We start from the raw sequence: 18,867 nt of genomic DNA, 5'->3' as shown, positions 1-18,867 counted from the left end.
AGAAAACAGCACCAAATTATACCGAAACCATCCAATTATAATAAAATATTTCAAGTTTTTTCTGCTTCTTCGTCTTCTTCTTTTTTTTTCGGAACATAAAACATACAAAATTAGATAATTTATTTTTGTTGCTGTTTAGCTGGGACCTATGAAATTGAAACCGAATCCCATAACGAAATCGAAACTCAAATTTGTTAGTGGCTGCTTTGGGCCATTTATTATTAATGTTGTTGTTATTTGGCTTGAAGACAATATTAAAATGTGCGTTTAATTTGCATTATTTCACTTGAAAATCAAAACCCCAAAAAACAAACAAAGATGAAACATGTTTCAAATATGGTCGTTGTTGTTGTTGTTTTTTCAAATGACAACTGCGACAACAAGTCAAACAGTCCAGCCATCAGTTTGTTAGTCCATTTGTCCGTCTGTCGCTCAGTTCTGCTCAAATCTGTACGAAAAAAAAAACCAATAGCTTATTCCAACTGGCGGTTTTTTCCTCTTCTCCACAAGACCTTGAAGCTACGAGAAATAAAAAAAAACACACCAACAATCTTGTGATGACGCCTAAGAATATAGACGCTGGGAGCTTTAGTATATAAGTGTCATTATATCGACACGAAAAATAGCCATAACGCATACCACCAAAAATCAATAACAATGTTTATAACAATAATAAATTTTTAATGATTGTGACAAAAAAACAACGAACAACCAACCAAAGACAGATAAAGCAAAGATGAAGAAAAAAAAACCCAAAAACAAACAACAACTACAATGGCTTTTAGAATCTTTTCGAGAGGTTTTGTTCTGTATGGGTTTTGAATTCCTCTTTTTTTGTGTTCTCTTTCGATAATTAATTTAACAGGAAATGAAATTTTAGAATATTAGCGTATTCTAAATATATGTTAAGTGCAGAAAAGCAACCAAATAAAAAATGACACAACACCAGACAAAAGGCAGAGCATAATTTTTTAATTTGCATATGATACGGGGGGGAAATACTCAAATCACACAAATTAAAACAACGATTGTTCAATTTGAATGAAACACTTGAAGAATTTAATTATTTCCCTTCATAAATTTGGTTTTAGTTCCTTCTCTCTCAGCATAGGTTTGTAATCCAAACGAAAGACTTAAGACACAAACATAATGTGAGGGTGTCATGCACTAAACCGTTGCGGCTGCCGATGTACATGTTGGCTGCTGACTGCTGGCTGCTGTGATAATGCACACCCACCACTCACTCCCACACACAAAGGCTTTCGTAAGCTCTCTCTCTCAACAGCGCAGTTGCAACATGACTGAGCCATTCATTAACAGCAACATATGTTTTGGGGTTTGATGTGATCACAAGCTTGATGAGGTGAAACCCATGTTGATGCTTTGGTTGTTGTTGTTTATGATGGTGCAATAATTTGAATGATATTTTCAAATCTTTTAAAATCCAAACACAATGTTTTGTAATTTTTTCAACAAATTTCCAATATCATTTTTTTCCATTTTCTATACCTTTTACTTAAAAAAAAGAAATTTTGTTTATTTAAAGAAATAAAAAAAATCTACTTTTTTATAGTTTTGCACTTTTGAGGTTTTTTGGTTTAATTTTTTTTCTTTGAAAATTTTTTTTTTTTTTGTTAACAAATCTTTGGCTTTGTTTTAATTTCTTTTCACTGGTTTTCTTTACTTAAAATTTCCTTTTAATTTATTTTGTTTCAAAACTTGTTTTGGTTTTTTTTAAATTATTTATAAAAGATCGTTCCCGCTTTTTTTTCTCGTTAAATTATGATTACGCTGCGTATGTGACAATTTTATTGTGAAGTTACAAACGTGCGTTAAGCCGAACGACCTTGTCAAGACCACGTTAAAAAGACGACTACGACTAAAGGTATGCAAAGAGACGTTGGCTGTGGACTTTGTTAGACTCGCTCGCAACAGAGCCTCACACAACACCTCAAACAGCAGCTACTACACTAACAACACAGACAAGCAATTGATCAAACCCAAAACAACAAAAACCACCACCACCTTTATAAACAACAACAACAACAACACATCATCGTATGGCTGGTCGTCAGTTGCTCGTTGGTTTCATCGTATCACACACTCTACTCATCGTATAGTCGGCTAGTTGGCTAGCGACTCGTACTCGGACATTCAGATGCTTAGTTAGGCTGAGGTGTGAATATCAGCACACTTTGTTTGGGCTCTTCTTCACAAGTAAACACTAAGATGTGGTGAATTCCAACCAAGTATGGCAGTTGTACTCTTTTTCTCCCCACTAACAAAAAAACCTATTGGAGATAATAGAGATCACATGTTTGAATGAAAGAGGTGAATAACAAAGCGTAATTTCTGGGAAAAAACTCTAAGGGAAGATTTTTTTTTTGAATTTTTCATAAATTAAATCATTGCTTTGAATTTAACAACAATGACAACATTTTCCAGCGCCTTTATACAAAAAAAGAACATATTTATGAATAATTTTGGCATATATTTGAATATGAAATATGCATAATAAGTTCGTACACATGCATGAATTCATAATTCGCAATAATAATAAAAATAGTAATTTGATGCCATGAATATCGATACAAAATTTTTTTTTTATAAAAAAAAATACCGGATTTTTTGCATACATTTGTTTTATGAGGAAAACACAATTGAAATTTTATATTGAAACATTATATTATTTAAAATTAATTACATTTAATTAATTAAAAATTTTAATTTAAAGCTTGCCTCAAACCCCTTTGGGGAAAATGATGTAGAAATGTGAATATTTAGAATTAGGATTTAAAGGCGTCACATGTAAGAAAAAGCAATATCGGGCGATGCCAACTATGTAATAGCCCACACGTGGGCATCATTTTCTACCCTCCACCATAGAATGGGGGTATACTAATTTCGTCATTCCATTTGTAACACCTCGAAATATTCTTCTAAGACCCCATAAAGTATATATTCTCTTGATCATCATGACATTTTATGTAGATCTAGTCATGTCCGTCTGTCTGGCCGTTTGACTGGCCGTCTGTCTGTCTGTCCGTCTGTCTGTCCATGTGTCTGTCCGTCTGTCTGTCCGTCTGTCTGTCCGTCTGTCTGTCCGTCTGTCTGTCCGTCTGTCTGTCTGTCCGTCTGTCTGTCCGTCTGTCTGTCCGTCCGTCTGTCCGTCCGTCCGTCTGTCTATCTTTCCGTCTGTCTGTCTGTCCGTCTGTCTGTCCGTCTGTCTGTCCGTCTGTCTGTTCGTCTGTCTGTCCGTCCGTCTGTCTGTCCGTCTGTCTGTCCGTCTGTCTGTCCGTCTGCCTGCCGTCTGTCTGTCTGCCGTCTGTGAAAAGCTCGCAAACTTTCAAAGGAGTAAAGCCAGGAGCTTGAAATTGTGCACAAATACTTCCTTTAAGTGAAGGTCGGTTTGTATTGTAAATGGGTCATATCGGTCCCTGTTTCGATTTAGCTCCCATATAAACCGATATCCCGATTTGACTTCTTCAGCTCTAGAGGGCGCAATTATTATAGGATTTGGCTGACATTTTTGTACTGTGACGTGTTCTATGTCATTTAGCAGATGCGCCAAGTATGATCAGAATCGGTGTAAAATCTGCTCCCATATAAACCGATCTAGCTAAAAAATATTTCTTGAGCCTCCGGAGTACCCAATTCTTATCCGACTTGTTTGAAATTTTGCATGAGATGTTTTGTTATGACTTCCAACAACCGTGCCGGGTATGGTCTAGCTCGGTGTAAAACCTGGAATAGCTCCCATATAAACCGATCTTCCGAATATACTTCATAAGCCTCCAGAGGGCGTAATTCCTGTCCGATTTTACTGAAATTTTGAACAGTCACTGTATCTATGGCCTCTAGAATACGTGCCAAATTGAGTCTGAATAGATTCAGGTTATGAATGAATGATGATGAATGATATAGCTCCCCAATAAACCGAACTCTCGATTTTACTTCTTGAGCACCAAAAGGGCGTAATTCTTAAAAACAAGTAAAGCGTGCTAAGTTCTGTCGGGACGAATCTTATACACCCTCCACCATTGATCTTCTTTACCCGGCATCTCATTATAGGTTAAACAAGTTCTTGCGCGTCATCTCTTTATAGGCAAACAGACGATAATGATGAGAATTGCGTCCTATTGGGTTGCCCAAAAAGTAATTGCGGATTTTATAAAAGAAAGTAAATGCATTTTTAATAAAACTTAGAATGAACTTTAAGCAAATATACTTTTTTTACACTTTTTTTTCTAAAGCAAGTTAAAAGTAGCAGCTAATAACTGACAGAAGAAAGAATGCAATTACAGAGTCGCAAGCTGTGAAAAAATTTTTCAACGCCGATTATATGAAAATTCCGCAATTACTTTTTGGGCAACCCAATATATGGACTCAAGAAGTAAAATCAAGAGATGGGTTTACATGGGAGCTATATCAGGTTATGAATCGATTTGGACCATACTAAGGACAGATGTTGACAGTAATAACAAAACACCTCATACAAAATTTCAGCTAGAATTGGGTCCTCTAGAGGCTCACGATGTCAAATCCCAGATTAGTTAAAATGGCAGCTATAACAGGTTATGAAAGAATTTGGTAGCAATATTAAAACACCTCATGCAAAATTTTAGCGAAATCGGATAAGAACTGCACCACCTAGAGAGCCAAGAAGTCACGATTCGAGATCGGTTTATATGCGAGCTATATCAGGTTATGAACCGATTTGGACCATACTAAGGACAGAACAACAAAACACCTCATACAAAATTTCGACCAGAATTGGTCCCTCTAGAGGCTCACGATCTCAAATCCCAGATCAGTTTATATAGGTGCCATACCAATTTATGAAAGAATTTGGTAGGCATATTAAAACACCTCATGTAAAATTTCAGCGAAATCGGATGAGAACTGCACCCCTTAGAGACTCAAGAAGTCACGATCCGAGATCGGTTTATATGGCAGCTATATCAAGTTATGAACCGATTTCAACCATACTAAACACAGTTGTTTGAAGTCATAACAAAACATCAGGTTCGAAGTTTCAGCCAAATCGGATAAGAATTGATCCTTCTATGGGCTCAAGAAGTCAAGATCCAAGATCGGTTTATATGGCAGCTATATCAAAACGTGGACCGATATGGCCCATTTACAATCCCAACTGACCTTCACTTATAGGAAGTATTTGTGCAAAATTTCAAGAGCCTAGCTTTACTCCTTCGAAAGTTAGGGTGCTTTCCACAGACAGACGGACGGACGGACAGACGGACGGACATGGTTACATTGACTTCAAATGTTAAGATGATCCAAAATATAAATACTTTATGGGGTCTTAGATCAAAATATCTAGGTGTTTCAAACAAAGTAGAGATGTTAGTATACCCCCATCCTATGGTGGAGGGTATGATGATTGTAGCCATTACATTTTTATACCCTACACCACTACTGTGGTACAGGGAAAGAGAAATAGACCCATTGATACTGATCGACTCAGAATCACTTTTTGATTCGATTTAGCTATGTTCGTCTGTCTGTCCATCTGTCTGTCTGTCTGTCCGTCTGTCTTTCTATCTGTCCGTCTGTCTGTCCATATTAATTTGTGTACAAACTACAGGTCGCAATTTTCAACCGATCGTATTCAAACTTGGTATGGGCATGTTTTTCGGCCTAGAGACGAAGTCTATTGAAATTGAAATTGAAAAAATCGGTTCAGATTTGGATTTAGCTCCCAGCAGTAATACAGCAATAAAATGGTCATTTGTTAGCCGATTCTCTCGAAATTTGACAAGAAAGATTTTCTTATGACTCTCAATGTTACTGGAGGGTTTCATAGAAGTCGTATCAGATTTGGATATATCTCCCATATATATGTTCGTGCGATTTGCAGTAATACAACAATAAAATAGTCATTTGTTAACCGATTCTCTCGTAATTTGACATGAAGGATTTTTTATGACTCTCAATGTTGCTATGGAGTTTCATAGAAATCGGTTCAGATTTGGATATAGCTCCCATATATATGTTCGTCCGATATGCAGTAATACTGCAATAAAATGGTCATTTTTTAACGGATTCTCTCGAAATTGACAAGAAGGATTTTTTTATGAATCTCGATATTACTGGTAAATTTCATTGAAATCGGTTAAGATTTGGATATAGCTCCCATATATATGTTCGTCCGATTTGCAGTAATACAGCGATTAAATGGTCATTTGTTAACTGATTCTCATGAAATTTGCAAGAAAGGATTTTCTTATGACTCTCGATGTTACTGGTAAATTTCATAGCAATCAGTTCAGATTTGGACATAGCTCTCATATATATGTTCGTCCGATTTGCAGTAATACAGCAATAAAATGGTCATTTGTTAACCGATTCTCTCGAAATTTGGCAGGAAGTATTTTCTTATGAAAATTGTATTTTTTCAAAGTGGCAGTTCTCCAGAGAATACCTCATATACGGTGTTATTTATTTTTTGTATTAGAAATGAATGTTAAAACTTTCCTAAACTGTCAGTTTAAATCAAATATGGTTTCAAATGGCTTTTTTCAGTATAGGAATTCATTTAAATATTCTTAATACCTATTCCAATAACAGTTTTTCGCCTAGGTATCACCTATCATTGCAGATAGTTTTTTTTCGTAATTTTTTACGTTTAATCAAACATTTTAATAAGTGCGGCAATGCGATAATTGTATCAGATTGCACAATAGATTGAACAGTAAAATGGAAAAATTGCAAGTCATTTTTAATTTATTTACATATTTCCTACGAAAATCGCCCTTAAGAAAAATAACAAAACTGCTCCAAATCAAACTGCGATGCCCATTTCAGTCAACACGTTGTACATTATAAGGCAAATACTAATAAGAGCAGCCTTAAGAGGGGTAGAGTAATTTTTTTAATATCCTACACCAATAGCCTATCTATGGTTTTCCAAGTGAAAAATCGGGCAACATTAGGCAGCTATATCTAAATCTGAGCCGTTTTATACAAAATATCAATGGGCCAACAAATACTTGTTTGCCAGATTGCAGAATATTCAGACAATAAATAAATTAAAGTCAATAACCAAGATGGGTATATATGACAGCTATATAAAAACATGGACCGATTTGGCCCACTTACAATCCCAACTGACCTACACTTAAAGGAAATATTTGTGCAATATTTCTAATGCCTATCTTTATTCCTACGAAAGTTAGCGTTAGCTTCGTTTGTAACACATCGAAATAATAATCAGAGAACCAGAATGTAAATGGGCCATACCGGTCCATGTATATAACTATCATAATAACCGATCTCGGATCTAGACTTCTTGAGCTTCTAGAGATCGCAATTGTTATCCAATTTGGCTAAAATTTAGCTTGAAGTTTTTTTTTTTGACAACTATACTAAGTTTGGTCCAAATCGGATCAAAATCTGATATAGCTCCCACATAAAATGATCTACCGATTATATTTCTAGAGCCTATAGAGGGCGCAATTGTTATATTTGGCTGAAATATTGTACGACGATTTATCATATAACCTTCAACATGCCTGCCAAATATGGATATAGCTCCAGTATAAAATAATCTCCCGATTATACTTCTTGAGCCTATACAGGAAGCAATTCGAATACGACGTGGCTGAAATTTTGTACAATGACTGTGGTCTCTAATATCCAAAAGTATGGTCTGAATCGGTCCATAACCAGATATGGTCTTTTATCTATTATCCTTTGTTTTCCTATAAAGAGCAAAGGGCAAAGAACTTGACAAATGCGATGCATGCGACCTCAGTACGCTTTTACGTGTTGATTTTAAATATAATGTCTATCCTATCTTTTTACCAATTTTACCAATTACTACATAAAACACCGGTTGTACCATTTTTTGTTTTTATTAGGGAGCCACAAGCTTCCCACATGATAAGTTTCCAAGCAATTGCACCACAAGAAGGGGTAGTGGTCTAGAATGGATTAGAATGGGTTGCGAATCTCTCTTTTACATGCTGTTTTTTTGAACTTATAGATTAGATTTAAAAATCAAATTCTGAACATTTTATTTGTTAGACGGCTTTTCCAAGTGCTATTAGACTTATTTATTCCTAATACTGAAATTCATTTGAGATTGGTATTGGAATAAATTTAATGAAATAGTGTGTCAAGCCAAATATTTCAAATCAAATATGTCGTTTCATAACGACAAATTAGAAATTCTTTAAAAATTTACTCCCCATTCTATGAAATAAAACCTTTTAGAATTCTTCTCATTTAACAATAAAAGTCCTTTCTTATCAGCTTCAATAGCATGCCTGTGTGTTTGTTTGAGAGCTGTAAGGGTATGTGCAACATATTTCTTGAATGAAATATATCATCCAACTTCCGTTACCTTTTTCAAACAAGTTGCATAAGGTTGTCATTAAAAAACCAAAACCCCTTGCCCAACTCGATACAACATCAAACTTTTATACCAAGCATGCTCTCGCAATACAAAATTAAGCGCCTTACAACTGTGGGTAGAACTTGGCCTATCTTCTACAATGGGAGCAAGAGAGAAAGTTGATATTTCCGCCACCATGCCTGAAATAAGTTGTAACAAGCCAAACAGAGATAGCAAAGGCCGTGCCATGTGTTAGTGTATTTCATATGGAGGGGGTATAACAGTTACTCGGTACGCAAGCACTCACTATGCTTGACTGTGTGTTGTAGCACAGTTGAAAGAGAGAGGAAAATATGAATTGAGTTAGTTATTCTGTCATTTCAGCCAATAGCCAAACGTTGCTTGCTAGACAGAGTTGCAGCACAGCCAAACGGTGCACAGGCACACAAACACACACACACACACACTCTAACGAACCCAAAGAGGGGCACACACGTTTGTATGCAAAAGCAACTACAACAACAATTACTGTTAGAAAACAAGTCAAGCATTCAATTGAAGAAAAACAGCCACCCAATTGCAAAGCCAAAGCCCAAGTAATGAAGGAGACATAGGCCAACAACTACAACTACAAAGACACTGCTACAGAGAGATGCATACAAATGCGCAAAGCAAATGCCAATCGGAGTGAATAGGTGTGCAAGCGGTTTATCTAAGAGTGAGTGTCTGAAAGTGGGGTGGTGATGGGCTGGTTGCTTAAGTGATCGTCGCTATGAATAGATGAATGAATGGCTGTTAAATGGGAGAAAGAAAGCCAAGCATTAGAACGAAGAACAGAGCAAGAGGCTAAGGAAATAAGTTTGCAGAAAAGCCATAGAGAGACAATGTGTACGAGGCCATGTAAAGCGACGCCCAATGTTTCTTTATTAATTTTTTTTGTAAGAACAAATGTCAATTATTATGTTGGTATTGTATTTTTTTTTGGATTTTGTGGTTCATTTTTTGAGTGTTTCAAAACAAAACTGGTTTCTTTGCGTGTTGCGTCCTTTTTCTTAGGGGTTATTATTAATATAAAAAAATACTTAATTAAAGGAAAAAAATGTGTTACAAAAAATGATAATGATTTTCCTGTAATTAACACCTGTTTAAGGTTTTAACAATTTTCGGGTTTTTTTTAAGAATATCCTGTTAACCTTCTGCTTCTTTTTCTCAAGGTAATACGGCATATAGGCATTTGGTAGCAATTTGTGTACCAAGTTATATCAACATAGCTTCGTTGACGAGTTTGAGAAAAAAAAGATATGGGGAAGGTTCACTCACCTTTTGTCCGCTACTGGCTGCTGAGCCATTACTAGCGGTACCATTCTTAGGATCTTTACGCAAATCTTCGGGTTCTCGCTTAATGCTAATCGTTGTTGTTGCATTCGACTGTTGCTGTTGACGTTGTTGATCAGCTGTTATGACGACTGTGCCCGGACCACCGGAGCCTCCATTGGCGGCGGCTGCAGCCGCAGCAGCAGCTGCTGCACTGGCTGCCACAATGGCTGATTGTTGTTGGTGGGCAATGTTTGAGGCTGAGGTGACATTTGCGCCGGCCGAACCGGCCGTTGTGGCCGATGGGTGTGAGCCAAGCAGCAAGCCTTGAATCTCGTTTTGCGATAGGCTCGAAACATCAAGAGGTGTGGTTTGACCGTTAAGTTTGCTAACAGTCGAACTGGGAGCACTAAGCACCACAACAAAATAAGACCCCAGCAGATACACACAAATACATACATACATACATACATACGTGTTACAAGTTTATAACAAACGTTTGTTTCGTTTGTAGTTTGTCGTTGTTGATTTGTTTGGTGAGCGAGCATCATATGCACATGTGATTTTCATCATCATCAGCCATAATAACATATTTTTGATTAGGAGCGCAAAGAAAAGAGAGAAAAAAGAGAAACATTTTAATTAAATTTAATTTAATAAGCAGCACACTCTAAAACAAATGTTTGAGAGCCAACACACACGCGCACTGACAAATATTGCATTAGCCTCATAGCGGGGAGAGGAGTACCTGCAAAGAAACTTCTTTTTTCAAATTTGTAACAAATGACAATTATTAAAACAAAATATATTAGCCTGGTCCACAATGCAAGACAAGTTCTCAGCAAAGAAAAATCTACTAAATAGGTATATGGTATGCTAAAAACTGGCTTATTTCAATTTTTTCTATGAAAATTAAAATGTTGTGCTATTTTGTTAGTTTGTTTTTATCTTACCCGATGGATATAGTAGGCTACTCCATTTGATGATATCCGCGAGGGGGATGGACCCTTCCCCTAACCCCTATTTTCAAAAACGCCAGATTTAACTTAGTAAGTAAAAGGTCGAACTTGACGCCTTTTTACTTGTTTTCATTTGCTATTAAGATATCACTCCGCATTGGATTCTTAAAATAAAAACCAAACCACTTTAAATGCCATTTCATAATAACAAAAATCAAAAAAGGAGTTATTAGCAATATCCTGCATATTTTTGCCACATAATTTCCCATGCGCTATTTTTCAGTACATTTTTTTTTAATTTCCTACTATTCATCTAGGATTTTAATTTCTGGTAACTAAAATGGTCAAAACAATGGCTTTTAGCGGAACTAAATTTCTTTTTCTTGTCTTTTAGGCAATTTTCATTTTATTATAATTGTACATTGACACTTTACACAATTGGCTTTTGTTCAGCATTTTCTTCGTCTTCGTCTACATCATTGTCACTGTCTTCTGCCACCATGACGGCATGCGAAGTGGCAAAATCTCCATTGAAGTGTTGATTAAATTGGTCATAAAGAAATCCTTTGGCTTTTTTGCGCGATCTTTGCCCAATTATGGTGATAATGATCATAATTGTTTTTTGTTATATATTTTAATGGTCCATTGGGGGGAAAATAGAGAAATATGCAGTAAAATGGATATAAAAACAAACAAACAAGCAGCCGGCCTCATCAATGTCTGGCAAAAAAGAGTCAAAGTGCTACCAAATGATGACTATGATGATGATAATGATTATCATATGGCTGTTTGTTGGAGATGCTGGATGCTAGATGGAAGCTGGATAGGAATTGATAATGATGTCGATGGAGATAATAATGGACAGCTGGTGGTGGCAGCGATGTTGTTAATATAAGAGTTGAAAAAAACAATATAACAACTTAATTGAACTTGAAATAAAATAAACAAAATTTCTATAGCAAAACAGAGGCCAGCATGCCAAAAACATACAAACTAACCTCGATGCAAAAACCATTAAACAATGCTAAAAGTAATCAGCTGCCATCGACATCTTTTCCACTTTTTATATTTAAAAATTGAAAAAAAAATAAAATAAAATAAAATAAAATAAAATAAAATAAAATAAAATAAAATAAAATAAAATAAAAGAAAATGAAATAAAATAAAATAAAATAAAATAAAATAAAATAAAATAAAATAAAATAAAATAAAATAAAATAAAATAAAATAAAATAAAATAAAATAAAATAAAATAAAATAATATAAAATAATATAAAATAATATAAAATAAAATAATATAAAATAAAATAAAATAAAATAAAATAAAATAAAATAAAAATAAAATACAGCACAATAAAATAAAATAAAAAAAAAATAAAATAAAACAAAATAAAAAAAAATAAGGGGAAAAGTCGGATGGCGCCGACTTATAATACCCTACACCTACCCTATAAGTACAATGTGGGAGCTATATCTAATTCTGAACCGATTTCAATCAAACTTTTCAGATAATGTGGAAGTCGTCTAGCAAGGCGTTGTACAAAATTTTGGGAAAATTGGTTAATAAAAGCGATTGCAATGGTTGTAGGAGTGAAAATCGCACGATATATACAAATGAGAACTATATCTAAATCTGAAACGATTTCTATGAAATTCACCAGTAATGCCCAGAGTCATAAGAAATTCCGCCCCGCCAAATTTCGAGGGAATGGGTTAACAAAAGACCATTTTATTGCATTATTACTGCAAAAAGGCGAACATATATATGGGAGCTATATCCAAATCAGAACCGATTTCAAGCAAACTTCTCATATATTCCGGTAGTCGTCGAGGAAAGTGTTGTACCAGATATTGGAAAGATTGGTCAATAAATGTGCTTGCAATTTCTCTGGGAGTGGAAATCGGGCGATAAATACATATGACAGCTATATCTAAATCTGAACCGATTTCCGTGAAATTCATCAGTAATGTTGACAGTCGTAAAAAAATTCTTCCTACCATAATTCGAGAGAATCGGTTAACAAATGACCATTTTATTGCATTATTACTGCAAATCGGACGAACATATATATGGGAGCTATATCCAAATCTGATTCGATTTTTTCCAATTTCAATAGGCTTCTTTTCTTGGGCGACTATACCAAATTTGGAGACGATCGGATGAAAATTGCGACCTGTAGATTGTGCACAAATTAACATTGACAGACGGACAGACAGGCAGACAGACAGACAGACAGACAGACAGACGTACATAGCTAAATCGAATCAGAAAGTGATTCTGGATCGATCGGTATACTTATTAATGGTTCTATCTCTTTTCCTTTTGGGTGTCACAAACTAATTCACTAAGTTACAATACCCTGTACCACAGTGGTGGTGCAGGGTATAACCATGAGTTAATTATCGAGCTGTTACTAATACAGTGACGAAACCATTTTGTCTATTGAAGAACCTGATTCGTCTGTTACCGATATCTGATCGGAAAGTTTAAACAATTGAACAATGCCAAACAATTTTCACAAGGCTATATAAGGTGGCATCTGTAACGAAATCTTGAACTCCAAAAATTTATTCATAACTAGCTCCATTTCCTAGCGGGTACTTCGGCAGCAGTTAAGCTGCCAAGTGTTCATCTAACTGCATTTGCTGCATGCTACTTAGCCGGCAAAGCCTCCAGTATGCAAGGCACTCTTTGCTCTTGGGTTGCCATGCTACATCCAATTCCAATATAATTTTCAAAGTAGCCTTGGCAAAAGGAAAACCAAAGCCAGCCAAACGAAAAGAACCCAACAAGTGGCCAAAGAGTAGGAGATGTTGTGCAGCAACCAGTCCACTTGGTGGCTGTTAGCACACACCTCAGCATTTATGTGGGCTTTTGTTGAATTGCAACAAAATGCAATCCTTGGTGAAAAACATGCCATACCACACATTGAGATCAGCAAACCAGAAATAAAAAAAAATCGCAAGCATAAGCAAACAAAGAATGGCATAAAAATCAATCAAAAGCCAAACAAACAACATGCAGAACAGTCTGGCAGTCCGTCAGTAAGACGTCATTCAGATCGTCAGAGTCTTGGCAGCGCCGTACGGTAAACAGACATAAAAATCAGCCAACCACAAAAATCATGTTTTATTGTAGTTTTTTTTTTCCAACGATTTTTGTTTGGTTCGTTTTTTGCACAACCAACAAAAATTGCAGGCACGCGTCAACAATTTAATGCCACAAATCACATCAACAACAACAACAATGCTGAGAAAACTAAACAGCAAAGAAGTTTTACAAATCAAAACAGACGAGCTGGCTCACGTGGTAGGCAACAAGAAAAAAAAAACAAGCAGACAATAGCAGGCAGTTAACCAAGCAAAAAGAAAAAACTGGTGTTGTAGGTTATCTGCAAGAGAATCTGGTCTAAAACGAAAAAATTATAGACTTTGGCATCGCACAACTCATTTGCTATATCACCTCACCTCAATACGTAGATGAATGAGATTAACGAGTGGTAATGGTCTTCCAGCTTATCAGTCAACAAACTCAACTCCCTATTTTCTATTGGTCCAAAGAGGGTGTGAAGTGTTATGTGACTAAGGTAGGGTGTTTAACACTACATCTATAAAAACACGAAATCTCTGTAGTTTCATTAACAAAAAAAAAAACATGTCAATCCTCAATCTTCAAGCCAAATCAAAACAAAACAAATCGCAACAGGTGTTGTGAGAATTTTAATTCCATATGAAATTCTTGTCGTTGGCAAATCGTAAGTGAATGAATAGCTCCCGCCTCACGTCCATTTTAGTTGGTTAGCATCAGGCCCAGTAGTCTCATGTGTTTCATACAAATGCCTAGCATTGTAGGAGCTTTGATTTTGTCTGCCTTAGATTAATAATTCATTGCATTAAATATTTAAAATATTTCAAGAAAATCAAAGCAAAATGTCGTTGGTAAATTTTTTTCTCATTCATTCATTAGGGGGCCATAAATTTTCTTGCTATGACATTTTAACTGAACTAGAAACAATTGAGTTGACCACCATTTTCCAAGAAATAACAAACAACTAACTAATGTCTCAATCAAGGCTGTTTGTGAATTACACACAAAAAATATGAGTCATTTGTAATTTGCTTGAGGCGCATGATTGGCAGGAATTACAATGAAAACTAAAGCGTTTAGGCTATATGACGCATTTTGTTGTAGTTGATCTGCGTATAATTTTTATACTCTTTCACATATCCCTGAGTGCAGTCCGATTCAAGTTTATGCCCAATGATAAGGGACCTCCTTTTTATAGCCGAGTCCGAACCGCGTGCCGCAGAGCGACACCTCTTTGGGGAGAAGTTTTTATAGGGCAAAGTACCTCACAAATGTCGCCAACATTAGGAGGGGAAAACCACAACTGAAAAATTTTTTCTAATGGTCTCGCCAGGATTCCAACCCAGGTGTTCAGAGTCATAGGCGGACATGCTAACCTCTGAGCTACGGTGGCCTCAACTAATTGGCAAAAAAAAGTTCCAAATCTGGTGGACTTAATTATACCCAGCACCACCACTGTGGTCAAATTTGTGCATTTGTTAGCAACACTAAGAAGGAGAAGAGCTAGACCCATCGATAAGTATACGAATCGGCTTAGAATCACTTTCTGATTCGATTTAGCTATGTCCGTCTGTCTGTCCATGTATTTTTGTAATCAAGGTACCGGTCGCATTTGTAGTCCAATTTTCACAAAATTTTGCACTAGTGTCTTTTTTGGTCCAAGGACGAATGATATTGATTTTGATCAAAAATCGGTCCAGATTTTGATATAGCTCCCATATATATCTTTCATCCGATGTGCCCTTTTTAAGCATAGTTTAGGAGATACAGCCATTTTAAGTTTTTGAAGTGAAATTTCGATTTTTAATGGATTTTTCATGGAGTCACGAATTAATCCCCATTTCTCTCTACGATGCATAGTTTAGGAGATACAGCCATTTTAAGTTTACCAAGAGAAATTTCGAATTTTTAATGGATTTTTGATGGAGTCATGAATTAAGGCCCATTTCCCTCTACGACGCATAGTTGAGGAGATACAGCCATTTTTTCCAAAAGAAATTTCGATTTTTAATGGAGTCACGAGGCGATTAATACAAAATTTGGCACAAAGTGTTTTTTTTAACGACCCAAAATGCTTGCAAAATTTTATCAAAATCGGTCCAGATTGAGATATAGCTCCCACATATATTTATATCATTCATCCGATATGCACTTTAAAAGCTGTAGGAGCCGCAATTTTGGTTTGATCTCTACCAAATTTGGCATGAAATGTTTCGTGTGACGTACCAATATGTTTGCAAAATTTCATCTAAATCGGTTCAGATTTAGATATAGATTCCATATATAACTTTCGTCCGATTTGACCTATTAAGGCTGTAGAAGGCACAATTTTGGTGCGATCTTTACCAAATTTAGCACGAAGTGCTTTCTGTAACGTCCCAATATGTGTGCAAAATTTCATCATAATCGGATCAGATTTAAATATAGCTCTCATGTATATATTTCATGTGATATGCCCTTTTAAAGCTGTAGTAGCCACAATTTTGGGCTGATCCTTACAAAATTTGGCATGGAGCGTTTTATTCAACGCTCCTTCTTGTGACGTCCCAATATGTGTGCAAAGTTTCATAAAAATCGGTTCAGATTTAGATATAGCTCCCATGTATATTTTTCATCCGATTTGGCCTTTTAATGCTATAAGAGCCACAATTTTGGTGTGATCTTTACAAAATTTGGCATGGGCCGTTTTATTCAACGTCCCCATATGTGTGCAAAGTTTCATAAAAATCGGTCCAGTGTAAGATATAGCTCCTATATACATTTTGCATCCGATATGGCCTTTTAAGGCTGTAGAAGCCACAATTTTGGTCTGATCTCTACAAAATTTTTCATGAGATGGTTTAATTGTTATGACAATACGTGAGCAGAATTTCATCAAAATCGATTTAGATAAACCTCCCATATATATCTTTTATGCGTTTCGACTTTTCATTTTCGTATCATTGTAAGAAAATCGTATAAGGTTCTATTCGATATTTCAATAGGTATGCATTATTAAAGTTTGACTAAATTAGGATAAAAGTGCTATCTATTAAAAGTATTACGTATACTGGATGGTGTAGGGTATAATATAGTCGGCTTTGCCCGACTTTTGCCTTTCGTTGCTGGTTTTTAAATATATCATTGATATTTTAAAGTTTTGCTTTTTTGGCTTGATATCAATACCAACAATACATAGATCAAGGAAAATATTCTTAATTTTAAGTAACCGTTTTCTTAACTTTAGTATACGTTGTACTACCATTAAAGAAAAAACAAAGAAAAATTTTCTTCGAAAATTTAAAAAATGTGATATCTTTCAATTTATTTCATTATATATTGGGTTGCCCAAAAAGTAATTGCGGATTTTTTAAAAGAAAGTAAATGTATTTTAAATAAAACTTAGAATGAACTTTAATCAAATATACTTTTTTTTACACTTTTTTTCTAAAGCAACCTAAAAGTAACAGCTGATAACTGACAGAAGAAAGAATGCAATTATAGAGTCACAAGCTGTGAAAAAATTTGTCAACGCCGACTATATGAAAAATCCGCAATTACTTTTTGGGCAACCCAATAGGTCTGCAAATTTTTAAATTTAGGTCAATCATGTTTTTAATATAAATACGAAGTTATCCTTTAAATGCCTATCGTACACCAATTGGCCTTACCAGGCTTCTATGAAACGTATGAACCTTAATGAGACTGAGACTGAGACTATTTCTAGCCCATGGTTCTTCTTTATATGATAACTATACTCACAACATATAAGAAACTTTCAGCCAGATTCTGTATTAGACAAATCTGGGTATACAGGCCTTCTATTAGAAGGATTCTCAAACATTTCATACTAATAATGTCTAACTACCTCTAGACTTTAGGTGAGCGGAACTTTACAAAACAACTGCCCATAAAATACTTTCATCTTAAATGCTTGCAATGAGTTACCTTTCATCTTAAATGATCAATAATAAGATACCCTATGGCATTTCCTAGCCTTTCTTTTTCCCCAAAATATTTATTAATTAATTAATTTATAAAAATATAATAATTCACCATCATGTGCCAATTGTTTAAAGACGATTTATAAAAATAAATTGTTTAACTCTTTAATGTATGCTCAACTTCCTTGCATGTAATGTAAAAACCCCACATGACATGACAACTTGAATGATGGAACTTTACGGGGAATATTAATTTTGAAAAGCAAAACCAAAAAAAAGAAAAAACTTTCCTTATAATTTCCTTCTACCCACGGCTAAAATTACATTCATAAACTTTAATGTATCTAAATATGTATGTGTCTGTGTGTGTGAATGTAAGATACATTATGGACATCAATATTAAAATTGGCGTGTATATTTATTTTTCGGAAATTTTTCTATATTGGTAAATTCGTTACTTTTTCATCGCGGTGATGCGTTAATGGTTTTTAATCCTATTAACAGTCACACGCTAACTTTTCAACATTATCGACGCTTGGCATTGTCGCCATCAACGCCTTGGTCATCTACCTCCTCAACCTCCTTCAGCTTCACCTTCACCTTCTACTTCAGCTGTTGTGTTTTCCTCTGCATACAAAGAAGAAAAATGTAAAGTGCCATTTCGGTAAGTTTGCTGTGCTTGTCATGCATATGCATTGCTCTGAACTGAGTTTGCTCCTTGTATTTGGCTGGCTGGCAGTTGAGGTGGCACAGTTTGAAAATGTCGTGACTTCATAAAATCTGAAAATTATGAAAGACTTTTGATGTCTCTTACAAATACAAGCTCAGACACCTTGGCCTGACCAAAGAATATTTTGAGAGCCTTAGCGCTCGGTCTGTTCTGGCCATTATGCTAAAGCATATCATGGTCATTTCTTTAATGGCAACCATAACACTCATCTCAGGCGACATTCTGTGTCCCTCTAAACAAACCACCTGCTGCTATTGTTGAAGTGTGAGAAGCTTCAAGCTTCAGTGTTGGTGGACTTAATAAGCCAATCCGAAAAAAAAAGAATTGTGATGTTTAGCTTATTATGATCATCAACAATGGACATATTCTTTCCTTGGTTGGGCTGAGAGGCTTGTAACAATGCAACAAATAAACAGTTTTATTGGCAAGTCAATGTATATTGGCATATAGTCATAGTCATTGTTGGGCCTGCAGAATGGAGTTGCTGAGAGCAAGAA

General features: G+C 35.4%; 1 protein-coding gene across 7 annotated transcripts in view; it reads right to left on the bottom strand.

Moving 5' to 3' along the window:
• LOC106094415 (protein grainyhead) overlaps positions 1-18,867 on the bottom strand; it is a 467,628-nt gene that overhangs the window by 78,500 nt on the left and 370,261 nt on the right. For 5 of the 7 annotated variants that reach the window (XM_059370613.1, XM_059370612.1, XM_013261660.2 and 2 more), the window contains exon 3: positions 9,677-10,079. In XM_059370613.1, coding sequence (XP_059226596.1) covers positions 9,677-10,079 — 403 coding nt within the window. The remainder of the gene's footprint in view (positions 1-9,676; positions 10,080-18,867) is intronic. The other 2 variants (XM_059370615.1, XM_013261653.2) reach the window with 1 other exon arrangement.

Source organism: Stomoxys calcitrans, chromosome 5 (genome assembly GCF_963082655.1).
Source record: "Stomoxys calcitrans chromosome 5, idStoCalc2.1, whole genome shotgun sequence".
NCBI classification, from domain to species: Eukaryota; Metazoa; Arthropoda; class Insecta; order Diptera; family Muscidae; genus Stomoxys; species Stomoxys calcitrans.
This window is presented reverse-complemented; position numbering and strand designations above follow the sequence as displayed.